This window comes from Pygocentrus nattereri, chromosome 17, assembly GCF_015220715.1.
Source record: "Pygocentrus nattereri isolate fPygNat1 chromosome 17, fPygNat1.pri, whole genome shotgun sequence".
Lineage (NCBI taxonomy): Eukaryota > Metazoa > Chordata > Actinopteri > Characiformes > Serrasalmidae > Pygocentrus > Pygocentrus nattereri.
In genome coordinates this window covers 2,617,889-2,641,972 of record NC_051227.1, presented here as the reverse complement: position 1 = coordinate 2,641,972, position 24,084 = coordinate 2,617,889, and the positions used below count along the sequence as shown (strand labels likewise).

General features: G+C 38.4%; 1 protein-coding gene across 2 annotated transcripts; it reads right to left on the bottom strand.

Annotated features, from left to right (window-relative positions):
• Positions 1-1,247: 1,247 nt before the first annotated feature.
• Positions 1,248-23,548, bottom strand: fxyd6 (FXYD domain containing ion transport regulator 6). 2 transcript variants are annotated; one of them, XM_017708873.2, is made up of 9 exons: positions 23,284-23,548; positions 12,934-12,984; positions 8,683-8,706; positions 8,372-8,404; positions 7,864-7,938; positions 7,722-7,761; positions 3,854-3,903; positions 2,670-2,709; positions 1,248-2,459 (listed from the first exon to the last, which is right to left on the bottom strand). In XM_017708873.2, the coding sequence occupies exons 2-8, from the start codon at positions 12,977-12,979 to the stop codon at positions 2,681-2,683; spliced, it is 297 nt and encodes a 98-aa protein (XP_017564362.1). In that variant the 5' UTR covers positions 12,980-12,984; positions 23,284-23,548; the 3' UTR covers positions 1,248-2,459; positions 2,670-2,680. The 2 variants fall into 2 exon arrangements, with proteins under 2 accessions (XP_017564362.1, XP_017564363.1); XM_017708874.2 differs by lacking the exon at positions 23,284-23,548 and adding an exon at positions 23,054-23,177.
• Between the last annotated feature and the right edge of the window lie 536 nt (positions 23,549-24,084).

Below are 24,084 nucleotides of genomic sequence, written 5' to 3'. Positions count from 1 at the left end.
CTGGTGCTGAAATTGCTTAGCTGTTTTTTTTTCTGGAAATTAAAGAAATAAAGGGTGGTGTCTGACTTTATGCACTGACAAAAAATATAATACTGCTTTACTAAGCACAGCACTGGAACTATTCTTAAAGCAGTATACATTGACTACAGGACATATCAGGTTACTCTGAGCCCATAAACTTGCATCAATCAGAATACATTTTCCTTGGCAGGCTTTTTATTATTTTATTTATTTTTAAAATGTATTTTTTAAATTGAACATGGTTAAATCATGGGACATTTATGTGGACACCAGCCTATCAAGGAGCTCTTAAATTACTTTTACAGTTTCTATTTCTCAGCCCACTCACGCATTTTGGTTGAATCCTAAACGTCCACAGATTTCTACATAATTTGAGGCACTAATTTGTATCATTGAAAAGATACCTAAAAGAATTGTGTTATCACACAGCCCTTATCATCTGCACATGTCGGTGCCTGGAAATAAGGACACTTAGGCTACACTCCCACACTTGTCTGAATGCTAGAATTCATAATAAACCAAGTGGTGGACATGATTATGAAAATCTGTATACAAGTGAATAAAGACTTCTGTGGTAGGCATAGCAAGTCCTGAGCAATGTGCAGTAGAAAACTGGGTCACTCTTCAAAAAGAAAAGCGGCCAGTTCGTTGCTGTAAACAGACTATACTATACTACTAGCTTTGATGTAAAGGATTATTTTCACTCACCTCAGTTGCGTAGAGCCTCCTGGTCTTTGTGGAAATTTACCTTGGGCTGAAAGTCCCTCCTAATTCTGTACTAAAGGTATACTTCATCCTCCTGCCCCTCCCTGCTTTTTCTCATGTGTGTCTATAAATCTAACTGACCTACCCCCCCCCCACCTCTAAACACATATTTATTAGTCCATAAAATCTGGCCTTTGAGCAGTTGTAAACCATTGTTTTTTTCGTAACCTTTGGAATCATCACCCAAGTGCCAGCTTGTTTTATCACAATTTCTGTCCAAGAGTGATGACAGCCATTGTGTGACCTGACTCTGAAATACAGATGAAGGGCCTCAGGGCTGTCGGTCATGCTTGACTGACATTCTTCTTTTTTGAGTTAGTAGGGTCTAAGCAGTGTTGCTTTGGCGTAGTATTGAAGATAATAGTGTTTTCTAAAAGATGATCCATCAGTCTTGAAGAAAGACAAGGCCTGACTCACAGCTTTTCCCTTGGCCTTTGTTTTAAAAATGTTTCCATGCAGAGTCATGTGTCAGACACAGACTTTATTTGGTATTTAAAAGCACAAAATGTGGCCATACAATACAGCTGCACAAAGAAGTACAGAATATGTATTTATAATTTTCTCTAATAAACACAGCATTTTCTAAAATACTTAGCATTGTACCTGACTGCATGATTCAAGATATATCCAGCATAAATGTGCTAAATGGTAAATACATTTTTCTCTTTTCAAACTGACCTGCAAATCTACTACTCTCAGGTTTATTACCACAAGTAATGTGTGGCATGACATAGACACACACAAAAGCACACCATCTCCATCGAGACCAACGGTTTGGTTGCACAGAACAGCAGAACATTTGTAGCGAAATGTGCAGTTTGAGAAGAGTGGACATAATCGCTACATGTAAAATGAGAGAGTGGAGGACAGTTTAGTGGCACTATGGTGAGGTGGAGTGCTCCTGTGGACTCCGGGTCACAGGTCTTTATGCAGGCACAGAGCTGGGCAGTGTTGCAGCTGATTTAGAGAACAGTGGTGTGGTGCCCCCTGTGGTACAGTGGTGGAACAGTTTCTGTGCTTGTGTTTGAATTGGGTGCTGCAATTGTCAGATTGTCAGGAGGGAGGCATGTAGACACAAGACTATTTCTCACTTGTATGGACAGATGCATATGCACACTCTTTCAAGCTTCAGTTGTCACACATGTGCCCACCTACAAACACACACACACACACACACACACACACACACACACACACTTAGACTCTCACACACACACACATGTACGTATATTCAAATATGTTTCAACACATCTGCATCAGGTGTAAAACTGTGTCTTAATATAAACTACATGATCTACAAGATGAAAACAGCAGATAGACATTTAACAAGAGTGACCACACCATTGATAACACTAACAAAAAAGAAAATAAGGCATAAACTAATGGTGAAACCCTACGATTTAAACAAAACACATGAGCCCAGCTGGGGAGGATCACTAGCAGTATGAACAATCTGCAAGTAGTGGCTAGTTTCTCTACAACGGCTTACTTTATACGAACTGGTACAAGAAGGGCACAGACAGAAAAAGACAGATACAGTTACTGGTCACATGACAGGACTAGAGGTTTATATACATGACACTGGCCCATCCCTAACCCCAACCATAAACTGGAATCAGCTTCAGCATCATCGTCACCATCGGAAAGTGTGGTTCAGTCACAGCTGTGCTTTTCTATGAAGTTAGGGAAAAGGAGAGAATTATATAGATTATTTTTAAATAATAAGATTGCAATCCATGAATGTCTAGACACAAATTGACAACATCATCCTAACTGACGGCTAGCTTGTATTCACCATTTGTAATGCTGCCTGCTATTGATTATGAGCTATGCCTCTTTAACTCTTCCCACTGCATTTTAAAATAGCCATTATTCTTTCTTACCTGGATGATTCTCAGTTCTCGGCTTTTGGAGTTTCCTTAGCTGTATGAAATCAGGGAACGACAGAAAAGAGACAATTTAGTGCAATGGTGAAAAAATGACAAGAAGTGGACACAATCATGGAAACAAACTAAAATATTAGTATCAACCTTCCTTCTAAAGTAGGTCCACTGTTTACATTCATCTATTACCTTTAGTCACTTTAGGATATTATTAAGTGCATAGGGGAACTTTGTGAAGGTCATGAAAGGCTGAATGTCATCCTAGTATTCATGAAATCACTCTTGGATGGGCAACTCTTGAGATTATGGAATATGATTCTTGGAATATGAGAACAGCAGCTCACACCATGCTTCACATTTGGAAATTGTGGATTGAAAATCATTGACTGTTTACAAAATTATAATTGACTCGGCCAGTCACAATCATCTCTAAAGGTTCCTTCCTCTTTAAAGTGGAGGAAAAAACAAACCTGTAGTGCCAAAAGAAATTAGTCAAAATTACTAGACTAAGTCAGAAATGGAGGAAAGGTGTTACTGATGAATGTACAATACCTGACACAATATACTGAAGAAGGTTTAGATTAATCATTGTGGAAAGCCACACTCCCAGCTCAAAACACCAAGTAGACTTATACTGGCTCTAAGATAAGATAAACTTTATCTGGGTTATTGTATTTGCTGAAACATAATGCATTTGGCCTTTTTGGAATTTTGTTGCCTCGTGTTTTAAAAATTCAACTTTTGCTCAGATCTCTTTTACAGCTTACATATCGCTGCTGTCAGAAGAAAACCTCATATCTCCATTTCTGTCATTTTTCAGTTTTTGACATAATTTCAAAGAACCTGTTGTTCTTTACATTGTGTGTAAATTTCATGATGAACAGATCAAAATAAATGGCGCAAAATGACATGGAAAGACGTCTGGTTCCATTGACTTACATTAAAACTGCAGTATGTTTTTTCTTTCTCCTGTAAAGTTAACCTTTTGGAGATATGAGGTTCTGTTCCGACAACAGCGATATACAGCTCAAAGAAATTCAGCTTGTGTTACTGCTTTTGTAACTGACTTAGTTACTTCAAAGCTAAAGCCCTTTTTATGTGGTACTTCATTATTTTGTCCACTATCTATGTACTATCTGTGTACTAATATGTACTTGCAGAATAAGACAGTATTGTAATCTCACCCTTGGCTACCATCAGGTTTTCTGCTTGGGCCTCCTCATCACCTGGAGCCCTAGAAAAAAAATATATGAAGATCTAATAAAACATGGACTCCTACAAACAAAACAAGACAACATACAAGACAACGTTTAAGCAAACATTTCTCTCCCATGTTCACAGTTATAACATATTTGTTTAAAATATATTGCAGGACATTGCATTGCTCCATTAACATTTTCATCATTTTGCAGGACACATTTTATTACCCTGGCACCAGATCCAACTCTTTTGCATTGTGACAAAGACTGAAATGTGTGTTTATTTGTATGTGTGTTCTCCCTCAAGGCTGAATTCACTTACTTTCCAATCTGGGTCTCTTATACAGGCTGGAAGGGATCTCTGCTGTGATGTCAGAGTCCCTTAGCATGTGGAAGCAATCAAGGTGCTTAGTGGTGTATAAGCAAGACAAATTTCTGCTTGGGGAGCCATCATACATGTGCTACCTTTGATTCTGAGTTAAGCTGTTGTAACTAAGGTTCTGTCTACACTATGCTACACTATCCAAACATACCTAACAGTCTGTTTTGTCTTTTTGCTCCCACTCAAAACAGTCACACCCACCCATCACCAATGCAGCCTAATGTGGTACCAGTATATAATCATGCTGTTGTACCCCTGCTGCAGCTCTCCCTGCTCTCTGGATCAGATAATTTAATTGTTTCAATCTATTAGCAAATGTTAACCATAACCCCACAATTGTTTCTTACTTTCAAAAATAAGGATTTTAGGCACCTCACGATTCACTTAGGATTCAGAGGGCTGCCGTGCGATTATAAAATGATTATCGTTGCATCTTTTTTCTATACAGTATTTCTATTCGTACTGTCTCAGGACTTGGTACTTTTAAAGCAAAGTATTTGGAATGATCCATAATGAATTTACTTCCAATATTTTTTATTAATAAATCAAATGGAAGTGATGTAGCAAGTGAACTAGAAGGCTCTTATTCACTGCTATTGCTTGGAGCACATGAGATACTACTGCCACTCATCTGCAATAAAATGCGCAGTTATGGTGAAATAAGACCCAATGGCAGTGGGTGTCCATGCAGCACGTTACAGCTGTCCTGCCCATTTTTAGTGCTTTTATGACTTCGGTTTTGGTCTTGTTATAGAGCTTGGCAGAATCGCTGTGTCAGTAAAACATCTTCGAAATGGGACATGTGCAACACAGTGTGAAAGCCTTGTTTTGCAATGACTGAGACTCAGACTGCAGGTCACCTAGCAACGATGCATTATTCGCATTCATCAACGGCGCAGTTGGTTTCCTGGCAAGTTAAATCTGCAACGAGAAACTGTCAAACACTAAAAAAATACGAAGATGAAGTCGCTTCTCTTTCAAACTTTCCCATTCCACCTTAAATTGTGCCGCATTTACATCCAGCGCCTCAGTCAGAATTTAAGGTGGAACGGGAAAATTCGAACAAGAAGCTGGAGCGACTTCAAGAAGCAACTTCAGCCTTGTAAAACAGTCGAATGTTGAGAGATATTTTACAAGAAACTGATCTACTTTAGAGCAAAAGTTTTCTGGTGGAGATGGGAGGAAAGCAGCTCTAGCTGAGCTAAAGCTTAAAGCAGAGCGAAGTCAGTCCGCATTTTCGTTTATATTTTTAACCTAACTTATACTAGGACATTATCACACACTGAGACATACTGGACATAAATGTTGTGGCTGCCAAAGTGGTCTGATGATTGCAGAAAGGACAAAATGGCTCACAAACATTTGGATTGTGAATCCTGACCTAAACAAGCTATTAATGCAGAGGCTGCCGGTCGGATTTCTCGCTCATCCAGTAATGATTTTGTTATGTGCACCTCACAGAGTGTCTGGGCGCTGCACTTCTGTGCTTCCAGGTTCCACCTTTTGCATTCCCTCAACATGACATTATAAATTAAATATTTAGAAAATACATTTTTGACATTTGTGAATCGATTCAGAATCGTTCACGTCTGCATTGCGATGCATCTAAGAATCGATTTTTCCCTGCACCTCTAATGGTCATACTGGACTGTCGTCGAAGTATTTGCAGCGTTAGTGCAAAATTCAGGCCAGAATGGGCAGTCATGATAAGATGTGGCTTTAGAGAGAATGTCTGGTTCGATGAACAGCTAAAGCTAGCTAGTTAACTTCCAACTGTGAGTGACAAGAGATAATATACAATGAAGATATATAACTCTCCATTGGGCTTTCTTTTTGACCTCAACTCTGTTATATCACTCAGTTTAGAGTTCCAAACTGTTTCTAGAAGCAACATCAGCACAAGAGCTGTGCTTTGGGAGCTTCATAAAATTGATTTTCATGGATGACCACCTGCACATGAGTTCACTATGCGCAGTGCCAAGTGTTGGCTAGATTGGTTTAAAACATGCTGGACTAGACTGGTGGAGGAATCTGGGTTTGGAGAATGCCAGGAGGACCCTGCCTCCCAGAATGCATAGTGCCAGAGTTTGGGCTAGGCCCCTTAGGTCCCGTGAGGGGTAATGTTGAGACAATTATATGCTTTCAACTTTTTGGTGACAGTTTTGAGAAGGCCCTTTCCAAGCCAAAAACTTCAGTGGCCTGCACAAATCCCTGACCTCAACCCTACTAAATACCTTTGGAATTAATTGAACATCAATTACAAGCCAGGCCTTTTCATCCAAATATAAATACCTGACCTCACAAATGTCCTTTTGACAGAATGGGCAAAAAGTCCCACAGACACACTGGAGTGGAGTCTGTAATAGCAGGGAGGGGTTGACAGTTCCATATTAATGCTCACGTAGGTGTGATGGTCAGATGCCTACATACTTTTGGCCATATAGTGTATTTCATTCTATTGTTCTGTTTGCTCATCTTGTTCATATTAAAAATATAGTTGGCAATCCACTTAAATTCACTGAAAGCAGGTAGCAGCAACTGCAGTTGACTACTGATATTATGCAAATGAGCTTGGTTGTGCATGTGGTTGTGCATGTGCATGTCCACTAGAATTTAAATTCTTGTCCAGGGACAGAACCAGAGTTTCCACAGGCATCTTCATGTTTGTTTTTGACAAACAGCAACAATGTTTGGAATGCTAGGTTTCATTTGTAAACATGAGTGTGAACTCAGCTTATTCATGCATGTACCAACCCCCCCGACACCCCCCCCTTTTTTTCTTTTTAAATGAGGATAGAAACGTTCAATATATAAATCATTCTACTGACGTACAAAACCCATTTTAGACTTTTAACTGACATGGACTGACATGGACAGACTAAAGCCCTGTCACCTTTTAATGACCCTATACCTTAGTTATGTATTTTATTTAAAAATAATTGAATAATGCATTTTGTCAGTAACAAAACAACCATAACACTTCCAAATATTTGGGTAGTGACTGATTCTGTAGTGACAGGTGTAGCTATTTTGAGCATAACTCAAAAAATACTAGCCAGTACAGGACTAGATTAATGCTTTGGGTTTAATTTGCTCATAATAATCCTTGTAAATATATAAGATCTGAATGCTTGATTTTTTTTTATTTTTATTTTTTTTTTACTGTGGGATCACAATTTGAACTAATTAAGTGGAATGGTCCATATATCAACTGAAAAAGTGTATCCATGCAACAATTGGAATTTGCAATCAGAAATGTAATGTGTATTATTATCAAAATGGCAGATTCTGACAACAAGGTATTATTTGTTAGTTATTCAACCTGACATTAATCTTAATATTAACATTAATAATACAATGCACAAATGGGACTGCATGTTGAATGAAAAAATAGTATGTTTTTCTGTTGCATGTAACATAAGTGTATCAATCAATATTTCACAAATATGCACACAATCATCTGGGAGTTACCTCTGCTGCTTCTGGTTAAAACTGCAGCGGCATCTCCGGCCTAAAGACAACACAAAGAGATACAGGTTTAAATTACACATTGAAAACACTTAGAAATATGACATGGTAAGATTTTTAGTAGGTGTACAGTGTTTTATCTTACTGAGAATAAGGAGAACGCCCAAAGCAAAGAGAACCACAGCAAATGCCAGACCGCCAATCCTCAAACTCTCATAGTCTGGGAAGGATGAGGGGTAACAAAACTATTTAAACTGCCCAACTATAGTGAAAACAAATTCAGATCCTGCTATGAAGGGGCTGAGGTTTAAGTGGTCAGTACTGAATTAGATTTAAATATCAGCCACCTTGAGAACTTGAGCATTTTACTTCTTGTAAAAAAAAAATATATATATAGTGATATAGTGAATATCTCACAAATATAGTGAGATAAAGTGACTTACTAAAATCACCTAAAACAAGTACAAAATGTCAATAATAAGTTACATACTTTTATAATAACATTACAGCAGTTTCAGAATGAGAAATATTAACTAGGTTCAGGATAATTTCACTTGCCAATATACCATTTTTGCAGTATAACACAATATCAAGTCAGTATTTCAGAAACTTACAGCACAGTCATGCAAGTGTTCCCATGACATCACCCTTACCATATTCAAATGGATCCAATACTTTTTTCCCCTCTGTTGGAGTGAAAAAACACCATAAAAACACTTATTGAAAATAATACATACATTTATATTTTGTGACTCACATGAATAAATATACACAGTTAAAATGGTAAATGGCTTAATATAACCAAGAGATCACTGAATTTAGTCCACTTAGGCACCTACACAGCAGTAGCAGAAGTAGTCAGGTTTATTAATGTGTTATGGCCTAACACAATGCACTGAATACTGCAGAAGATCTTGCATGCATTATAGAAATGCTCAAATAGCTAAACTATAGATCAACTTACCCTGTGTGGTGGCATCAGATGCAGCTAAAAGAAAGAGAAAGAGAGAGAGGTATAATGCACTGTCATGAATGTCCTATTTGCTGACCATACCTATTCCTGTCTGTTCTTTCATTAATAGATAGCTATAAAAAGTCAAAAGAAGTAACTTGTAGTCTTTATCAAGAACACCCTGGTTCTTCGCTTTACGTTTTGTTTCTTGATCTTTACATATATTATTTTACATGTCATTTATCATAATCATAGCACTTTACAGTGTTTGAAAGGACCCCTGTCAAGCTTGCCATTTTTTTTAGAAATGTTTAAGATTTTAAAATCCTGAAAGCAAAAAGCCCAACAATAAGAGTTAAATGTAAAACCACAATTCCAAGAAAGTTGGGACATTGTGTAAAATATAAATAAATGTAAATAAAAACAAAATGCAATGATTTGTAAATCTCATAGTCCTATATTGTATTCACAATAGAACAGAAAACACATCAGATGTTCAAAGTGAGACATTTTAGTATTTCATGAAAAATATTAACCCATTTAAAACTTGATGTCAGCAACGAATGTCAAAAATGTTGGGACAGGGCCGTGTCTACCATTCTAGCTGCTCAACAGTCCTGGGTCTTCTTTGCAGGACTTTTGTTTCATGATGCACCAAATGTTTTCTACTGGTGAAAGGTCTGGACTGCAGGCAGGCCACTTCAGCACCTGGACTCTTTTTCTACAAAGCCATGCTGTTGTGATGGATGCAGTATGTGACTTTGATTAGCATTGTCTTCCTGAAATATGCAAGTCCTTTCCTGAAAGAGACGTTGTCTGGATGGGAGCATGTTGTTCTAAAACCTCTACATACTGTTCAGCATTGATAGTGCCTTCCCAGATGTGTAAGCTGCCAATGCTATAGGCACTAATGCAACCTCATACCATCAGAGATGCAGGCTTTTGTACTGTGTGCTGATACAAGCTGGTTGGGCCCTCTCCTCTTGAGTCCACAGGACATGGTGTATGTGGTTTTCAAAAAGAACTTAAAAATTTGATTCATTTGACCACAGAACAGTTTTCTATTTTGCCTCAGTCCATGTTAAATGAGCTTTGGCCCAGAGAAGACGGCAGCATTTCTAGATTATGTTAGTATGTGGCTTCTGCTTTGCATGATACAGATTTAACTTGCATTGGTGGATTGCTCGACAAACTGTATGCACAGACAATGTTTTCTGTACGTGTTCCTGAGCCCATGTGATGATTTCCAGTACAGAATCATGCCTGACTTTCTGAATTTTGATGATTCAGCAGCCATTACTTTATTTCCACAACAAACAAACCAAACAAACCCAAAATCTATGCTGGCCAATTTTGTGGATTCAAAGCCAAACATTTAAGTCAGATCACCTGATCCAAGAGGGGCAGACAATTTATTGCTCTGCCTCCCTGTCACCACCCTTGCTCCCCAGCTTGACAGCCTGGATCAAATGTGAGGCGCAGTCCAGCAGCCTAGTTACTGTTGCAGTGCTGGCTAGTTTTAATTGAAAAATCCTGCTATTGTTTTGCATCACCACAGAAGTATAGAACTAATAGAAGTATTACATTTCATAAGATAATGACTGCACTGCTGTTAGCAATAGGCCAGAGCCTTATGCTATGGCAATGCAGGACAAGGCATGTTAGGAAATTGCATCTACCAAGTTGGCCTACCTACTTTTCACAGGCCTACACAAAAAATATTTCTGCCTGTACCACTGGTCTATGCAACCTCTGTCTGCACAGGGCAAATCCAGCAGCCTATGTGAAGTAAACCTAATAGTTTCAATTTGATAAAACATAATAAAATAATGGGCAAGTAACAGATGATGAAAACAGCATATATTATTAAGAATATGAGGAGACACAATTGAAAGAAAAGGGAAGAAGGGTGAGAAATGGTAAGAAAAGAGAATAACATGCAGGAAGGATAGAGTGCAATATAGAACATTAGAAACAAATACCAAAATAAAAAGCAAGGGGTTTAAATAGGAGGAAGTGAAAACTAAGGGTGGCTGAAGTGATTGGCACTTAAAGAAAAACAAAAGCATAAACAGGAGGATGCCAGGCAACTGTGCCTTTAGGAAGTTAGATGTTCTGTTTGTTCATTGAGATTAAGTCAGGTTCATCCGTTACTGCTATTGTACAGAGCTCCATGTGTAGACATGAAAGTAGTTCAGAGTGATTGCACGTGTGCTGCCAGGTCTTCGTGTCCTATTTATGTGTGTGGAGAGATGTTTCCCTGTGGAGAAATGGATTTAAATGGATGGACTAATTTCATGGGTGAATTTTCAAAGGAAAAACAATGCTTTCTATAAATATAGGACCACAACACAATCATAATGAATCACAGAATGGTACAACCCCAATTCCAGTGAAGTTGGGACTTTGTGTAAAACATAAATAAAAACAGAATACGATGATTTGCAAATCCTTTTTAACTTCTATTCAATTGAATACACTACAAAGACAAGATATTAAATGTTCAAATGGATAAACTTGATTGTTTCTTGCCAATATTCACTCATTTTGAATTTGATGTCTGCTACACGTTCCAAAGAGGTTGGGACAGGGGCAACAATAGACTGGGAAAGTTGAGGAATGCTCAAAAATGTTCCTGTTTGGAACATTCCACAGGTGAACAGGTTAATTGGAAACAGGTCAGTGTCATGATTGGGTGTAAAGGGAGCATCCCTGAAAGGCTCAGTCGTTCACAAGCAAGGACGGGCGAGGTTCACCACTTTGTGAACAACTGCGTGAGCAAATAGTCCAACAGTTTAAGAACAACATTTCTCAACGTGCAATTGCAAGGAATTTGGGGATTTCATCATCTACAGTCCATAATATCATCAAAAGATTCAGAGAATCTAGAAAAATCTCTGCAGGTAAGCGGCAAGGCAGAAAACCAACACTGAATGCCTGTGACCTTCGATCCCTCAGGCTGCACTGCCTTAAAAACCGACATCATTCTGTAACGGATATTCCCACATGGGCTCAGGAACACTTCAGAAAACCACTGTCAGTGAACACAGTTCGTCGCTCCATCTACAAGTGCAAGTTAAAACTCTGCCATGCAAAGCGAAAGTCATATATCAACAACACCCAGAAACGCCGCCGGCTTCTCTGGGCCCGAGCTCATCTGAGATGGACTGATGCAAAGTGGAAAAGTGCCCTGTGGTCTGTCGAGTCCACATTTCAAATTGTTTTTGGAAATCATGGACGTTGTGTCCACCAGGCCAAAGAGGAAAAGGACTATCCGGATTGTTATCAGCCAAAGGTCAAAAGCCAGCATCTCTGATAGTATGGGGCTGTGTTAGTGCCCATGGCAGGGGTAACTTGCACATCTGTGAAGGCACCATTAATGCTGAAAGGTACATACAGGTTTTGGAGCAACATATGCTGCCATCCAAGACACGTCTTTTTCAGGGACGCCCTGCTTATTTCAGCAAGACAACGCCAAGCCACATTCTGCACGTGTTACAACAGCGTGGCTTCATTGTAAAAGAGTGCGGGTACTAGACTGGCCTGCCTGCAGTCCAGACCTGTCTCCCATTGAAAATGTGTGGCGCATTATGAAGCACAAAATACGACAACGGAGACCACGGACTGTTGAGCAACTGAAGCTGTACATCAAGGAAGAATGGGAAAGAATTCCAAATACAAAGCTTCAACAATTAGTGTCCTCCAAACGCTTATTGAGTGTTATTAAAAGGAAAGGTGATGTAACACAGTGGTAAACACGCCCCTTTCCCAACTTCTTTGGAACGTGTTGCAGGCATCAAATTCAAAATGATTGAATATTTGCAAAAAACAATAAAGTTTATCCGTTTGAACATTAAATATCTTGTCTTTGTAGTGTATTCAATTGAATATAGGTTGAAAAGGATTTGCAAATCATTGCATTCTGTGTTTATTTATATTTTACACAACGTCCCAACTTCATTGGAATTGGGGTTGTAAATAGATCCAAACAATTGTAGAACACAGGCATGCACAAACATATATATATATATATATATATATATATATATATATATATATATATATATATATATATATATATATATATATGATGTGCCTCCATATAGAATGCCCGCGAAAAGCTATAAGTGAAATCAACAAAATGCAATGTGAGTGTGTTTAGCATCATGACGTCCTCCCCTCATTTCTGCCCTCTGTGCATTCATGCATTCCAAATAGATGCCAATGGGCCAAGAGAAAAAAGTGAGGGGTGGGGGCACTTACCAGCTACATAGACAAGGAGCGAACAGAAGAAGAGAATTGTTTCCATGGCAACTGGAGAGAGAGAGAGAGAGAGAGAGAGAGAGAGAGAGAGAGAGAGAGAGAGAGAGAGAGATATTAGTGAGTATTGGTGTCAGTGGGATTCATGTTTACGATTTCAATCACAAAAACACACACAGACAGCCCACACGTATAAATCTGAAAAGGTGCAAATTCCAAGGTGCAAACACCACTGCTGTGCCCTGCAAAAGTATTTTGGGCAGAGAAATCAAAACTGACACATTTGATGTATGTTACCAGCCCCATCAAGACGAAGTGATGATAAAAAGATCACAAATTTTATATCTGGTCACACTTGATTTATCACTTTAGATTGAAAATTTATGTTCATTCCCTGTTAAAGAAAAGCTGATCGTTGACTAAAATGTTCTGCACAGATGAATTCTAAAAGTGTAAACCATTAGCATCAGTGTCCATCAGTCTTCTTGCTTTGCCATGCCTTAAGCAGTTTTTGCCTTCAGCAAATAAAAGCAAGCTTGATTGTCTCATTTTGTTGGTGTTTTGCATAAGAGATCACTGGCCAATGAGTCACATTTTTGAACACAATGTCACTGATAATACTTTCAATGAGCTGTTTTTAACAATTGTTGCATAATTCAAAGATAAGGTTTCTTAAGACTGAATATGCTAGCATCTATTATCGTCAATGGAACAATGGGGTAACATTTTTGTTTTAGAGATGGGGCGACTGCTTGTGCCTACCCCCATGAGTGTCAACAATATTGGAGTAGTACTGTTCATTTTATTTGGTATTATACAGAGTTCTCAGTGCTGATATCATGAGCTGTTTCTGTCTTATTTTATTGTCTTAATTATGGCAGTCAGCTTACTTGGCTGATTCTTGTCAACAAAGATGAAAGTCACACTATAGCCTTTAAACTAGCAACATTAACTACTCCAAACAATGATGTCACCCATCCTTACTTGAAGCAGCTGCCTCTTGTTTTTAAGAGGCTGTAGTAGAGACAGGACATTTTATCCAGAAAATCTGTGAAGTATTTCACCTCTGTGCAACATGTTAATGCTAAGCATTCGGTAAGATTTGCAAACATGCTTCTCGAAGTACCGAAACCCCAGTTTCCTACTTAATAGAAATAACTCATTTAACTTGTTGAATTGATAGAGCCGAATAGCAATACTAATCTACGTGCACTATTGGCTAAGTAAAATATGTGCCTTTGAAAACATTCAGTAAGAGCTGGCAAATAACAGCAAATTGAAATAGCATCATTAAGCAGCAGGAAGGATTTAAAGCATCCTGACATGATTGTGAAAATCAGTAAAACGATACAAGGTTGTGCCACCAAACATGCAGTAGCAAGGCAAACCCAGGGCAGAGTGTGACGCTCCAAAATATTCCTCATCAAATTAAATGAAATGGATTGCACAAAGACTATTAAATACAATGTACAAATCAGTGAAATTACTGATACTTTTACTGGTGTGCTCTGTTCCCATTTAACCACTGGGTATGGTAGGAAAATTTTAACAAATCCCTAATTAAAGTGATATGTGTTACAAGACCATAATGAAACTGAATATATTTATTTGATTTCACATATGATAAAATATAAGAATTATAAAAATCAATTCAGAAATAAATAATTCTAAAATAAATTTAGCCAGTAGTAGTTATATGTTATAAATGTTATAAATGAAACATGGGAAATAGTAATACAGCTAAAAAAATCAAGTCATCATAAAATAACAACACATTTTTTATGGTGGTTTGGTAGATACATCATTACACATTGTTAGTATTGAGGTTAGAGGGAGTTTCTATCTCAATGGCAGAAGTACGCTGCAATAATATTTCATGTACCCTATTTCTGTGCATCAACTGTGTATAGCTAGCTAACAAGGTAGTTTGGCTGTTTACAAATGTGGCTAGAACACAATAATGGTAAATAGAATAGTTAAACGTGAGGTGACTTTAGTCAGGGATAATAATGATATCATACCAGCTGGCAGAGAATTATAGTCTGTTTTTGGTAAACAGAGTAGACTTCAAATATGACACAACTAGAAGTCTTTATGTCTATTTTATAAATGAGAAGTAATATATCGCTTCAATTACTGGCACTGAATATTATTTTAAGTTTGCAAAAAAAGATTAAGTTTAATGAACATACGATAAAAAACAGAACTTCCCACATAAAGAATATGATTCTATGCAAAAAGTTTTTTTTACTTCCTTAGAACATAATGTGCAAGCCATAAACCATTAAAGAATGCTTATTTTATTGCTTTATGAAGTGTGCATCAACAGATATGTGGGAGAACTCTTCTATCCCTCCCTTTGCAGGGAATCGGGGTCATAGACTGTAAAAAGATCATAAATAATATTAATGTTGCTATGTGCTCAGGAACGTATATATTAAATATTATTCAAGACTTGATGATCACCTATACACTGGCTTTCATTGGACACTGGACAATAAATCCACCAACCACACATTATCTTGTGTTCTGCTTTTCCAGTGAGGAATGAGGCAGGAGACAAATGAGGCAGGAGACAAAAGTGTATGGATTATTTGTTGTGTATTGCATCTCTCTCACACTCTGTGGTGTGCAGTGTTTGTGGTTGTTGTGTTCAGAGTGTGTTGTGTGTAGAGTATGTGGTATGTTTGTGGCGAGTATGTGGTATGTAGTGTGGTGTATTTGTGGTGTGTGTGTGTGTGTGTGTGTGTGTGTGTGTGTGTTTTGTTGAATGTGTGTGAGGTGTGTTGAGTATGTATCATTACTGTTGTCTCTGTTGTAACTCTATTAATTCTGTTCTAACTGTTAAAACTGTTATTACTGTTTTATTTATGTTATTATGTTATTACCATTTTAGTGTTGTTACTGCTGTTATTACAGCTATCACTATTGTTATTACTACTGTTATTGCTGTTCTTTAAGCATGCAGGTCTGTGTGTCTGTGTGAGTGATATGCATTGTAACTTCATTGTGGCAATTAGACTGGATGTTCTGAACATTCTGCCACTTCATGATGATGGATATATATAATGGGTTAGGAGATCATGGGTTATGGTACACTATTCCTTAATGTCTAACGCATCTAGGTGAGACAATGATAGGTTGGAGCATTTCTGTGAGGCTATTCATGGCATCAAGAGAGCAAACAGCACATGCAAATGGCTTCAAAGCAGTGAAACAAGTCTAAAGAACAGGAAGAACTAGAGCAGGTGCACCAAGGCAAGATGCCACATTGCTAGAAGAGTGATCTTTTACCTCAACCACTAGTTGACAACACAATACTACGGAGTCATTGGGGATCCTTATTGGACAGGTTAAAAATTCATTCAGTGATTCATTTCATCACATCACTCATGCATTGCATTTGCATTCAGAGGGTAAATCAATCATTAGCTCCATGGCAGAATGTGCTAAATATAGAGAATGGCAAGGCTGAGAGAAAAGAATGAAGGCAATGGAATAGCTAAGGTAAGAACTGGGCAATAATTCTTGGTCCACCTGTAGTGAACTTGCTAGCACAGGGAAACTGTGAAGAATGTCTTGATAATAATCATCAATGAATGAGGTTATAACACTATAAACACTATAATTTGTTTTTTATGATATTACAACCATAAAGTTGTTGTAGACGATCACTGTAAGCAGCAAATCATATATATGCTGCTATAAAGACATATACCTTATAAAACACAGAGAAAATAATTTTGATGAGTAGCTGGCAAAAGGCAATGTCATTAGAATGGCAAAGAATATAAGAATGTGATCAACTAATTAGTTTCCAGTAGCGTTAAATTTAGCTTAAACTTTTAATTAAACTTTTCTTGCCGATGCGAACTATAAGTCCGGGAATTCACAAACCTTAGAAGTGTCAGTCAACATAAAACAAGAGAGCAAGCTGTGGGGTCTTCTACTGAGAATTACTAAATGGAAAAATATTCCTCATTCATTTTAATCCTAAAAGGGACTGCACTCTGACAAAGGTTTAGAACCCCTGCCTTGTAGATGTCATTAGAAGGATAAACAAAAACATGCAGAAAATGGTTGTGGAACATATTTAAATCATATTCCACACATTTCTCAAAATTGCGAAATTGTAAACAAACTCATTGAGAGTAGTTTGATGTAAAATTGTTAATTTAAGAGAAAATTACAAATGTACAAGATAAATTTAACTTTCTTTACAGCGGTGGTGAAACAAACCAGGGTTTCTGACATCTACAACGCAACAATAGCCATTCTGTTACTATCCAAAATCACCAGTGAACCTATATGTGTTTTTCTATGTATGGTTGATAATGGCAAAAAGGAATGTATATCTAAAATATTATTCAAGACATGGTTATCACCTAGACACTGGCTTTCATTGGACACTGGACAATAAATCCACCAGTCATACATTATCATCTTAAGTTCTGCTTTTCCACCTAGAGCATTAAGCTCAAATGAGGCAGGATACAAAAGTGTGTGGATTGTTTGTTGGGTATTGAATCTCTGCGGTTTGTGGTGTGGAGTGGTTGTTGTCACCAGTGAACCTACATGTGTTTTTCTATGTAATGTTGATAATGGCAAAATAGTGGTTGATCTTAAAAAAAAAGTTTCTTTGAGAATTTTGTTGCTTTGCAATGCCCAGCATGTAACTTGAAAAAATATGCTTTACAACAAAAAGCATCTTAAAACAATAAAAAACTGTGTCTCAGGTAAAAAGCAGCATATTCAAATTCATTTCACATAATAACTTTCTGTGAGGGGGGATTTAGAGGTGAACATTGGTTCCTGTCAGCCTCACTGTAAGCAATTCAAGTTTCAGCAGAGCAGCTCATTTCACATTAAAACCATTCTGAATCACATTGTCTAAACTGGATTGATTTACTTAAGCAGAAATTTAGAAAAATCTGTAAAATGTCCCTTTAAGTATGGGAGGAGGTTAAGATAAAATAAAAAAAAAAACTCAGATTTTGTCACCAGTTGTGCTCATTAATGCCAACAGTGACCTGAATTTGATGTATTTTATAGGTCACATCTCCTACCCCTAGTGTTTAGGCCTTTAATCAATCCAACATACTCATTCAAACAAACTAACTCTACTATACTAATGACCAATGTGCCTGGCACTGAGGATTATTTAATAAGCTTGCCAAATAATTAGATTTGTTTATTTTTCCCAGCCTTGCCTTGGGCTTATCAGCATGTCTCATCAGTCATGTCTTTACAAATTAAAAAGTGCTACAAGTTTCAGGGACACCACAGCAGTGCTCAGTGGTAGATACTTTAGAAACTTGTACCTCTAAAATTACCTAACGTACCTGAAATTTATTGACTGATCTAATGACATGTACCACTGATCTAATCTGTATACCTGCAAATTTTACAGGCTGCTGCAATGAGTACTCTTACATGTAGACACACTGTCTTCAGTCATAACTCATCAATGGCACATAGACATTCAGAGTCTGCAATTATGAGCTATTAATAATATGCAAGTAAAGAATGATAGAGAAAATGCAATACCTTTTTAAAAGATTCATTGTTTTCTTTTTTGGTTAAGGATTTTGAAATCTTTGAAAAGATATATATATATATATATATATATATATATATATATATATATATATATATATATATATATATATGTTTTGTTATTGTTAAGTTTGGTCAATAAGTCAAACTTTTTAGCATTTTTTTAACCCTGAGTATTACAGTACTCCATATATATTTATTAGTATTTATACCATTATAATCAGTAACAACAGCCCTGTAGTCAATATAACCGAGTACTGTCTGCCCTGGTCTCTTTCAGTCAGTTTGTCCCCTCAGAGAAGATCACACATCTCAAATGCACTCCCATTTTGTGACTGTCAAAGGCAGCAAACATATCTAATAAAAGAAAAAACACTATGGGGGTTTAGAAGCCAAAAGTCAGGATATTTCAATCAAGATTCAGTTTAGAAGCAAAAAGACATCCCAACACAGACCAGTTCATGGTTGACAGTTTACCTTCAGAAATATGTGAAACCCAGATATTCAGAGGTTGGGAGATTTGTTTTTATTTTCACAGTCATCTTTCTTCAATCAGCAAACAAAAAACTTTGTTCTCATCACTGTTGCTTTATTTCACCTCTGGAATAAATGCATCCCCACCCAGCTTTCTTGAGGCTGCGTTGTCTGCTGGTGTACTGTTTCAGCAAAGCCAAAGCTCAGCTACTCACCACTCCTTATAGTATGATATTGCGTGGAAAATCAGGGCAACTGTAGTAGAGACGCATAATGTCAGTCAAATTAATTATGAACACCACATAATGAGAACTAAATACAAATGGAGAGCATCTTATTCAGTGGCAACTCCCACACAAGGCAGTGCATTTCATGGTCATGTTGGCATCCACCATGCATTAATTACTGAGTGTCAGAAGCATACATATGGCAAAGCTGTTCTACCATATGTAAAAACCAGAGACTGTGCTGTCACAAATACTGCTGGTACTGAAACCACATGAATGGAAGAGTTGTGATTATCATTAGCAGCTTTTGGTGCTTTGCTGACAGCTCTTATGACTGGATGTATTAACACAAGCACAGAAAGTGTTGCCATGATAGTCATAATTCCAGAAATGGGACACTCTTTTTCTCTCTCAAACACAAACATATGCACTTTGACACATGAAAAACAAAGAGCCTCTCAAAACAAAACCTTTTCATGCTGCCATCCTTCCTCTGTATCTCTATTGGGCAGAAAATAAATAGCACACAGGTTGCTGTGTGACCCTCTGAAAGCACAGAACTCTAAATCCAAATCTCTTTGTGTTTGGGACTGTGGATATTTGACATTGCTCTGACACAGATTCAGGTAGCGTGAAGAGTGTTACATTCAGCATGGCTAAGAGGAAAAAATAACCTTGTTTTAAGTGTTATGGTCGTATTTCTTTTAAAAAATAATTCATTTTGACTTTGTTGATTGCATACCCGTTTGACAATGATGATCAATCACAGGTTCACCACCCCACTCCGAGAGACCCTCATAAGTGTATGATCTGGCTTCGTGATTGAGTTTGAGTGTATGCACGTCCATGTTCCAAAACACAACAAAAGTTGGTGGAGGGGAATGAGGGCAGGGATACAGTGGGGAAAAAAAGGTTTGCACTCAAAATCTCACATTTCATGGCCCCATTCATTCTTTTATGTACACGGACCAGTCGTCCTGGTCCCTTTGCAGAGAAACAGCCTCAAAGCATGATGTTGCCACCCCCACGCTTCACAGTTGGTCTGGTGTTCTTTGGATGCAACTCAGCATTCACTGTCCTCCAAACACCACGAGTTGTGTTTGTACCAAACAGTTCTACTTTGGTTTCATCTGACCATGTGACATTCTCCCAATACTCTTCCGGAACATCCAAACGCTCTCTTGCAAACTTCAGACGTGCTCATGTGAAGTTTGAAGTGCCCGTCTGGCACTGCAAGATCTGAGTCCCTGGCGGCGTAGTGTGTTACTGACAGTAGCCTTTGTAACATTGGTCCCAGCTTTCTGCAGTTCATTCACTAGGTCCCCCCGTGTGGTTCTCTGATTTCTGCTCACCGTTCTTGTGATCATTTTGACTCCACAGGCTGAGATCTTGTGTGGAGCCCCTGATCAAGGGAGATTAGCAGTGGTTTTGTAGGTCTTCCATTTTCTGATTATTGCTCCCACAGTAGATTTGTTCACACCAAGCTGCTTGCCTTTTGCAGATTCAGTCTTCCCAGCCTGGTGCAGGTCTACAATCTTGTTTCTGGTGTCCTTCAACAGCTCTTTGGTCTTCACCATAGTGGAGTTTGGAGTGTGACTGTTTGAGGTTGTGGGCAGGTGTCTTTTATACAAATAACAAGGTCAAACAGGTGCCATTAATACAGGTAATGAGACAAAGAAGCCTCTTAAAGAAGAGGTCTGTGACAGCCAGAAATCTTGCTTGTTTGTAGGTGACCAAATATTTATTTTCCACCATTATTTGCAAATAAATTCTTTAAAAAACATGATTTTCTGAAATTTTTTTCCTCATTTTATCTCTCATAGTTGAGGTCTACCTATGATGTCAATTACAGGCCTCTCTCATCTTTTAATGTGGGAGAACTTGCACAATTGGTGACTTACTAAATACTTTTTTCCCCACTGTATGTGTAGGGCAGTCAACAAGTACATCCACTGTAAACTCAGCAAACTTGTTCTTTATGGACTCCACTTGTCATGCTGCAACAGAAAAAGACCTTCCCAATCTGTTGCCACAAAGCACACAATTCATTCTATGCTGTGACATGATTTCCCTTCATTTGAACTAAGGGGTCAGCCCACACCACAAAAAAAACATCCTCAGACCATTACTCCTCCTTCACCAAACTCTAAAACCGGCACTAAGCATTTCCCCTACTCCAGAGCTTAATAATGGTGTACTTTACATAATTCCACCTGACACCTGGCAGTGTGCATGGTGATATTTGATGGAAATCCAATTGATGAATTTCCATGACAGAGCCTGCAGAAGCAGTTTGGAAAACTAGCAAGTGTTTCAACCAAGGACACATGTTTTTACACACTGTGCACTTTGGCATTCTGCAGTACTGTTCTATGGACATAAGTAGCATACTGCTTCACAACTTAGCTGCTGTTAATCCTAGACATTTCCATTTCACAATAACAGCACTAACCGGTGCAGCTGTTGCAGGACAGGAATCTGATAAAAGGACTTATTTTCAGACCCATAGTAAAAGTTACTTAGCTCTTCAGAACAGACCATTTTACTTCCAATGTATGGCTATGGAGATGTTGTAAGCACTTTTTTATGCACGTTAGCAGCATTAGATACTAAAAGGCAAACCTGCTAATAGCAAGGCTCCACAAACTTTTGACCACAAACATGCTTGCTTACATTGTTCCAAGATTTCCATAATAAACCAGCATGTCCGTGTATTAGAGAGCCTGAGAGTTGTGTATTGTTAGGATCATCCTTTTAAAAAAAAATATTCATTTGTTTAATTATTTTTTTCTGATGCTAATGTCTCAGACCTGCCATTTTATTCTCAACAGTAATTCGACCTAATACGACCACGGTCTATAAAAAAAACTGTCCTGAATCTCACTTTTTTCTTCTTTTCCCCCCAAGCCATTACCAAGTCTGTGAAAACACGAGCTTGACTCTTGAGTTTGTCGGCACAACAATCTGTGCTGACCCTAATTCTTCTCATGACATCAATGTCCGTTCACTGCTAACATTACACCAAACAGCTTCACATCACAACTTCAATGAAGGTCACCATGACAACAAAGCTTTCAATGGCATACTGCCAGACGCGTCTCTCCCAGGGTGCTGGAATATTGCTATGGCAACCACTTGCATCAGGTGATTACTATTAGAAGTGGCCGAAGCTGGCACCAGCTGGTGGGAAGCTCGTACATGTAAGGGTTACAGTCAAGTACAAGGCCATTACACCGTCACACTGTAATGACGGGGCATACAGGGCTCTCAGTCGTGGGAGGGGCATATGATGGGTAACCTCTCCATGGCTGGAGAAAGCCCAAGACATGATTCCTTATCATTCGGATATGAATGGTTATAGCATGTGGATGGTAACGAGGTCGAATTGGCTGGGGTGATTTTGGGCTTCTGACCTCTCGAACCGTTCCCTTTGCTCTTGAACACTGGCAATGCCACGCCTCACACACACATCACTACCTGTTGTGCGCTCCTGCTCGATCATGCCAAGACCCGTGCAGACCCGCGCCATCATTTTTACATGCCACTGTAGTTGGGGATGAGATGAGGAGGCAGCCGAAGTGTTCACCTTTTCCCATTCATGCAAACCCTTTCACACATTTAGTATTTCACGCGCCAGTTTAAAGGCTTCTGTGCTGGGAAAAACGGAGACAACAATCGTCAAGATGTAGGTTAAGCGCGCTCTTCATCGACCACACAAAGCATGTGGGACACACCCTCTCCGCTCAGACGCAAACAAAACAGCGGACTTGGAAGATTACCTGTGGCATCCTACTGCGAGGAAAAGCTTACAACGACATGCCATTAAAGCAGAACGCCTGGTCACATTACCCTTACTGCGATCTTACCTAGCTTGTTTATTCCTTACTTGAGGAACCCTAGTCAGTGGCACGCTTTTCCCGGACAGCACGATACGCGCTGTGTAATATGAAATCAAGATTTAAGCACGATACATGCGAGATACCTACTTTACTTCGCATGTGGGCTAACGTAACACAAATTACGTCAACGGCATGTCACGCTGCAAAATATACACGAGAGTAAAAGGCGTCAGAATAAACTCTTAATCTCTGCTTACCTTCGTTCCCGTGTAGTTGTGAAAGAAGTGAGAGAGGATCAGCAAAACTGTTTCCCTTGCAGAATATCCCTTTAAGTCTTGAGTAGTGCACTGTCGATTTAGTGGGTTAGTTTTCGGGTAATATGAAAATATATTTCAAAACAAAAACAGTCGATGACCAGAGAGAATAGTTCCCCAGGCGTGTCTCACAGTGTTAATATTGAATATCAGCCAAAGAAGCGTTTCTCCACTCTCTACCAATGACACTGCTGGCTTTTTAGTAATATATCCCCCTGTAGCCCCCACCATCTCTCTCTCTCTCTCTCTCTCTCTCTCTCTCTCTCTCTCTCTCTCAACTATAACAGACTGAACATGCCCAACTGTAGGGTCAGTGTGAAAGAAGAGGTTTGTGTGAGTGTACAACATCTGTAGATTTCCTAGCAGGTTTAAAGGTCCAAAAAAATATTCCACATGCATGCATATGTATTGTGTGCTTTATTTAAGACGCTTTGTGTTTTGGACTGGAAGTATAATCTGTCATCTAGTGAAAAGACCACATTCCTGCATGTCTTAAGAGCACTTGTGGATCAAACTTGCTCATCATACTCATATACACTAAGGTGTAATCAATGAAAAGTGAATATTTTGTTCCATGTTTCAGATTAATTCCTTTTTATAAATTTCTTCAGAAAGTCTTTTTTAACGTTCAGTGAGATCGTGAAGAATCAGTTCAGATGCAACAAGCATGCACTGGATTCATACTGGTAGAAAAATAAAACCTACACATAATACTCCCAGAGCCAAGCATCAGTGCACACCAGA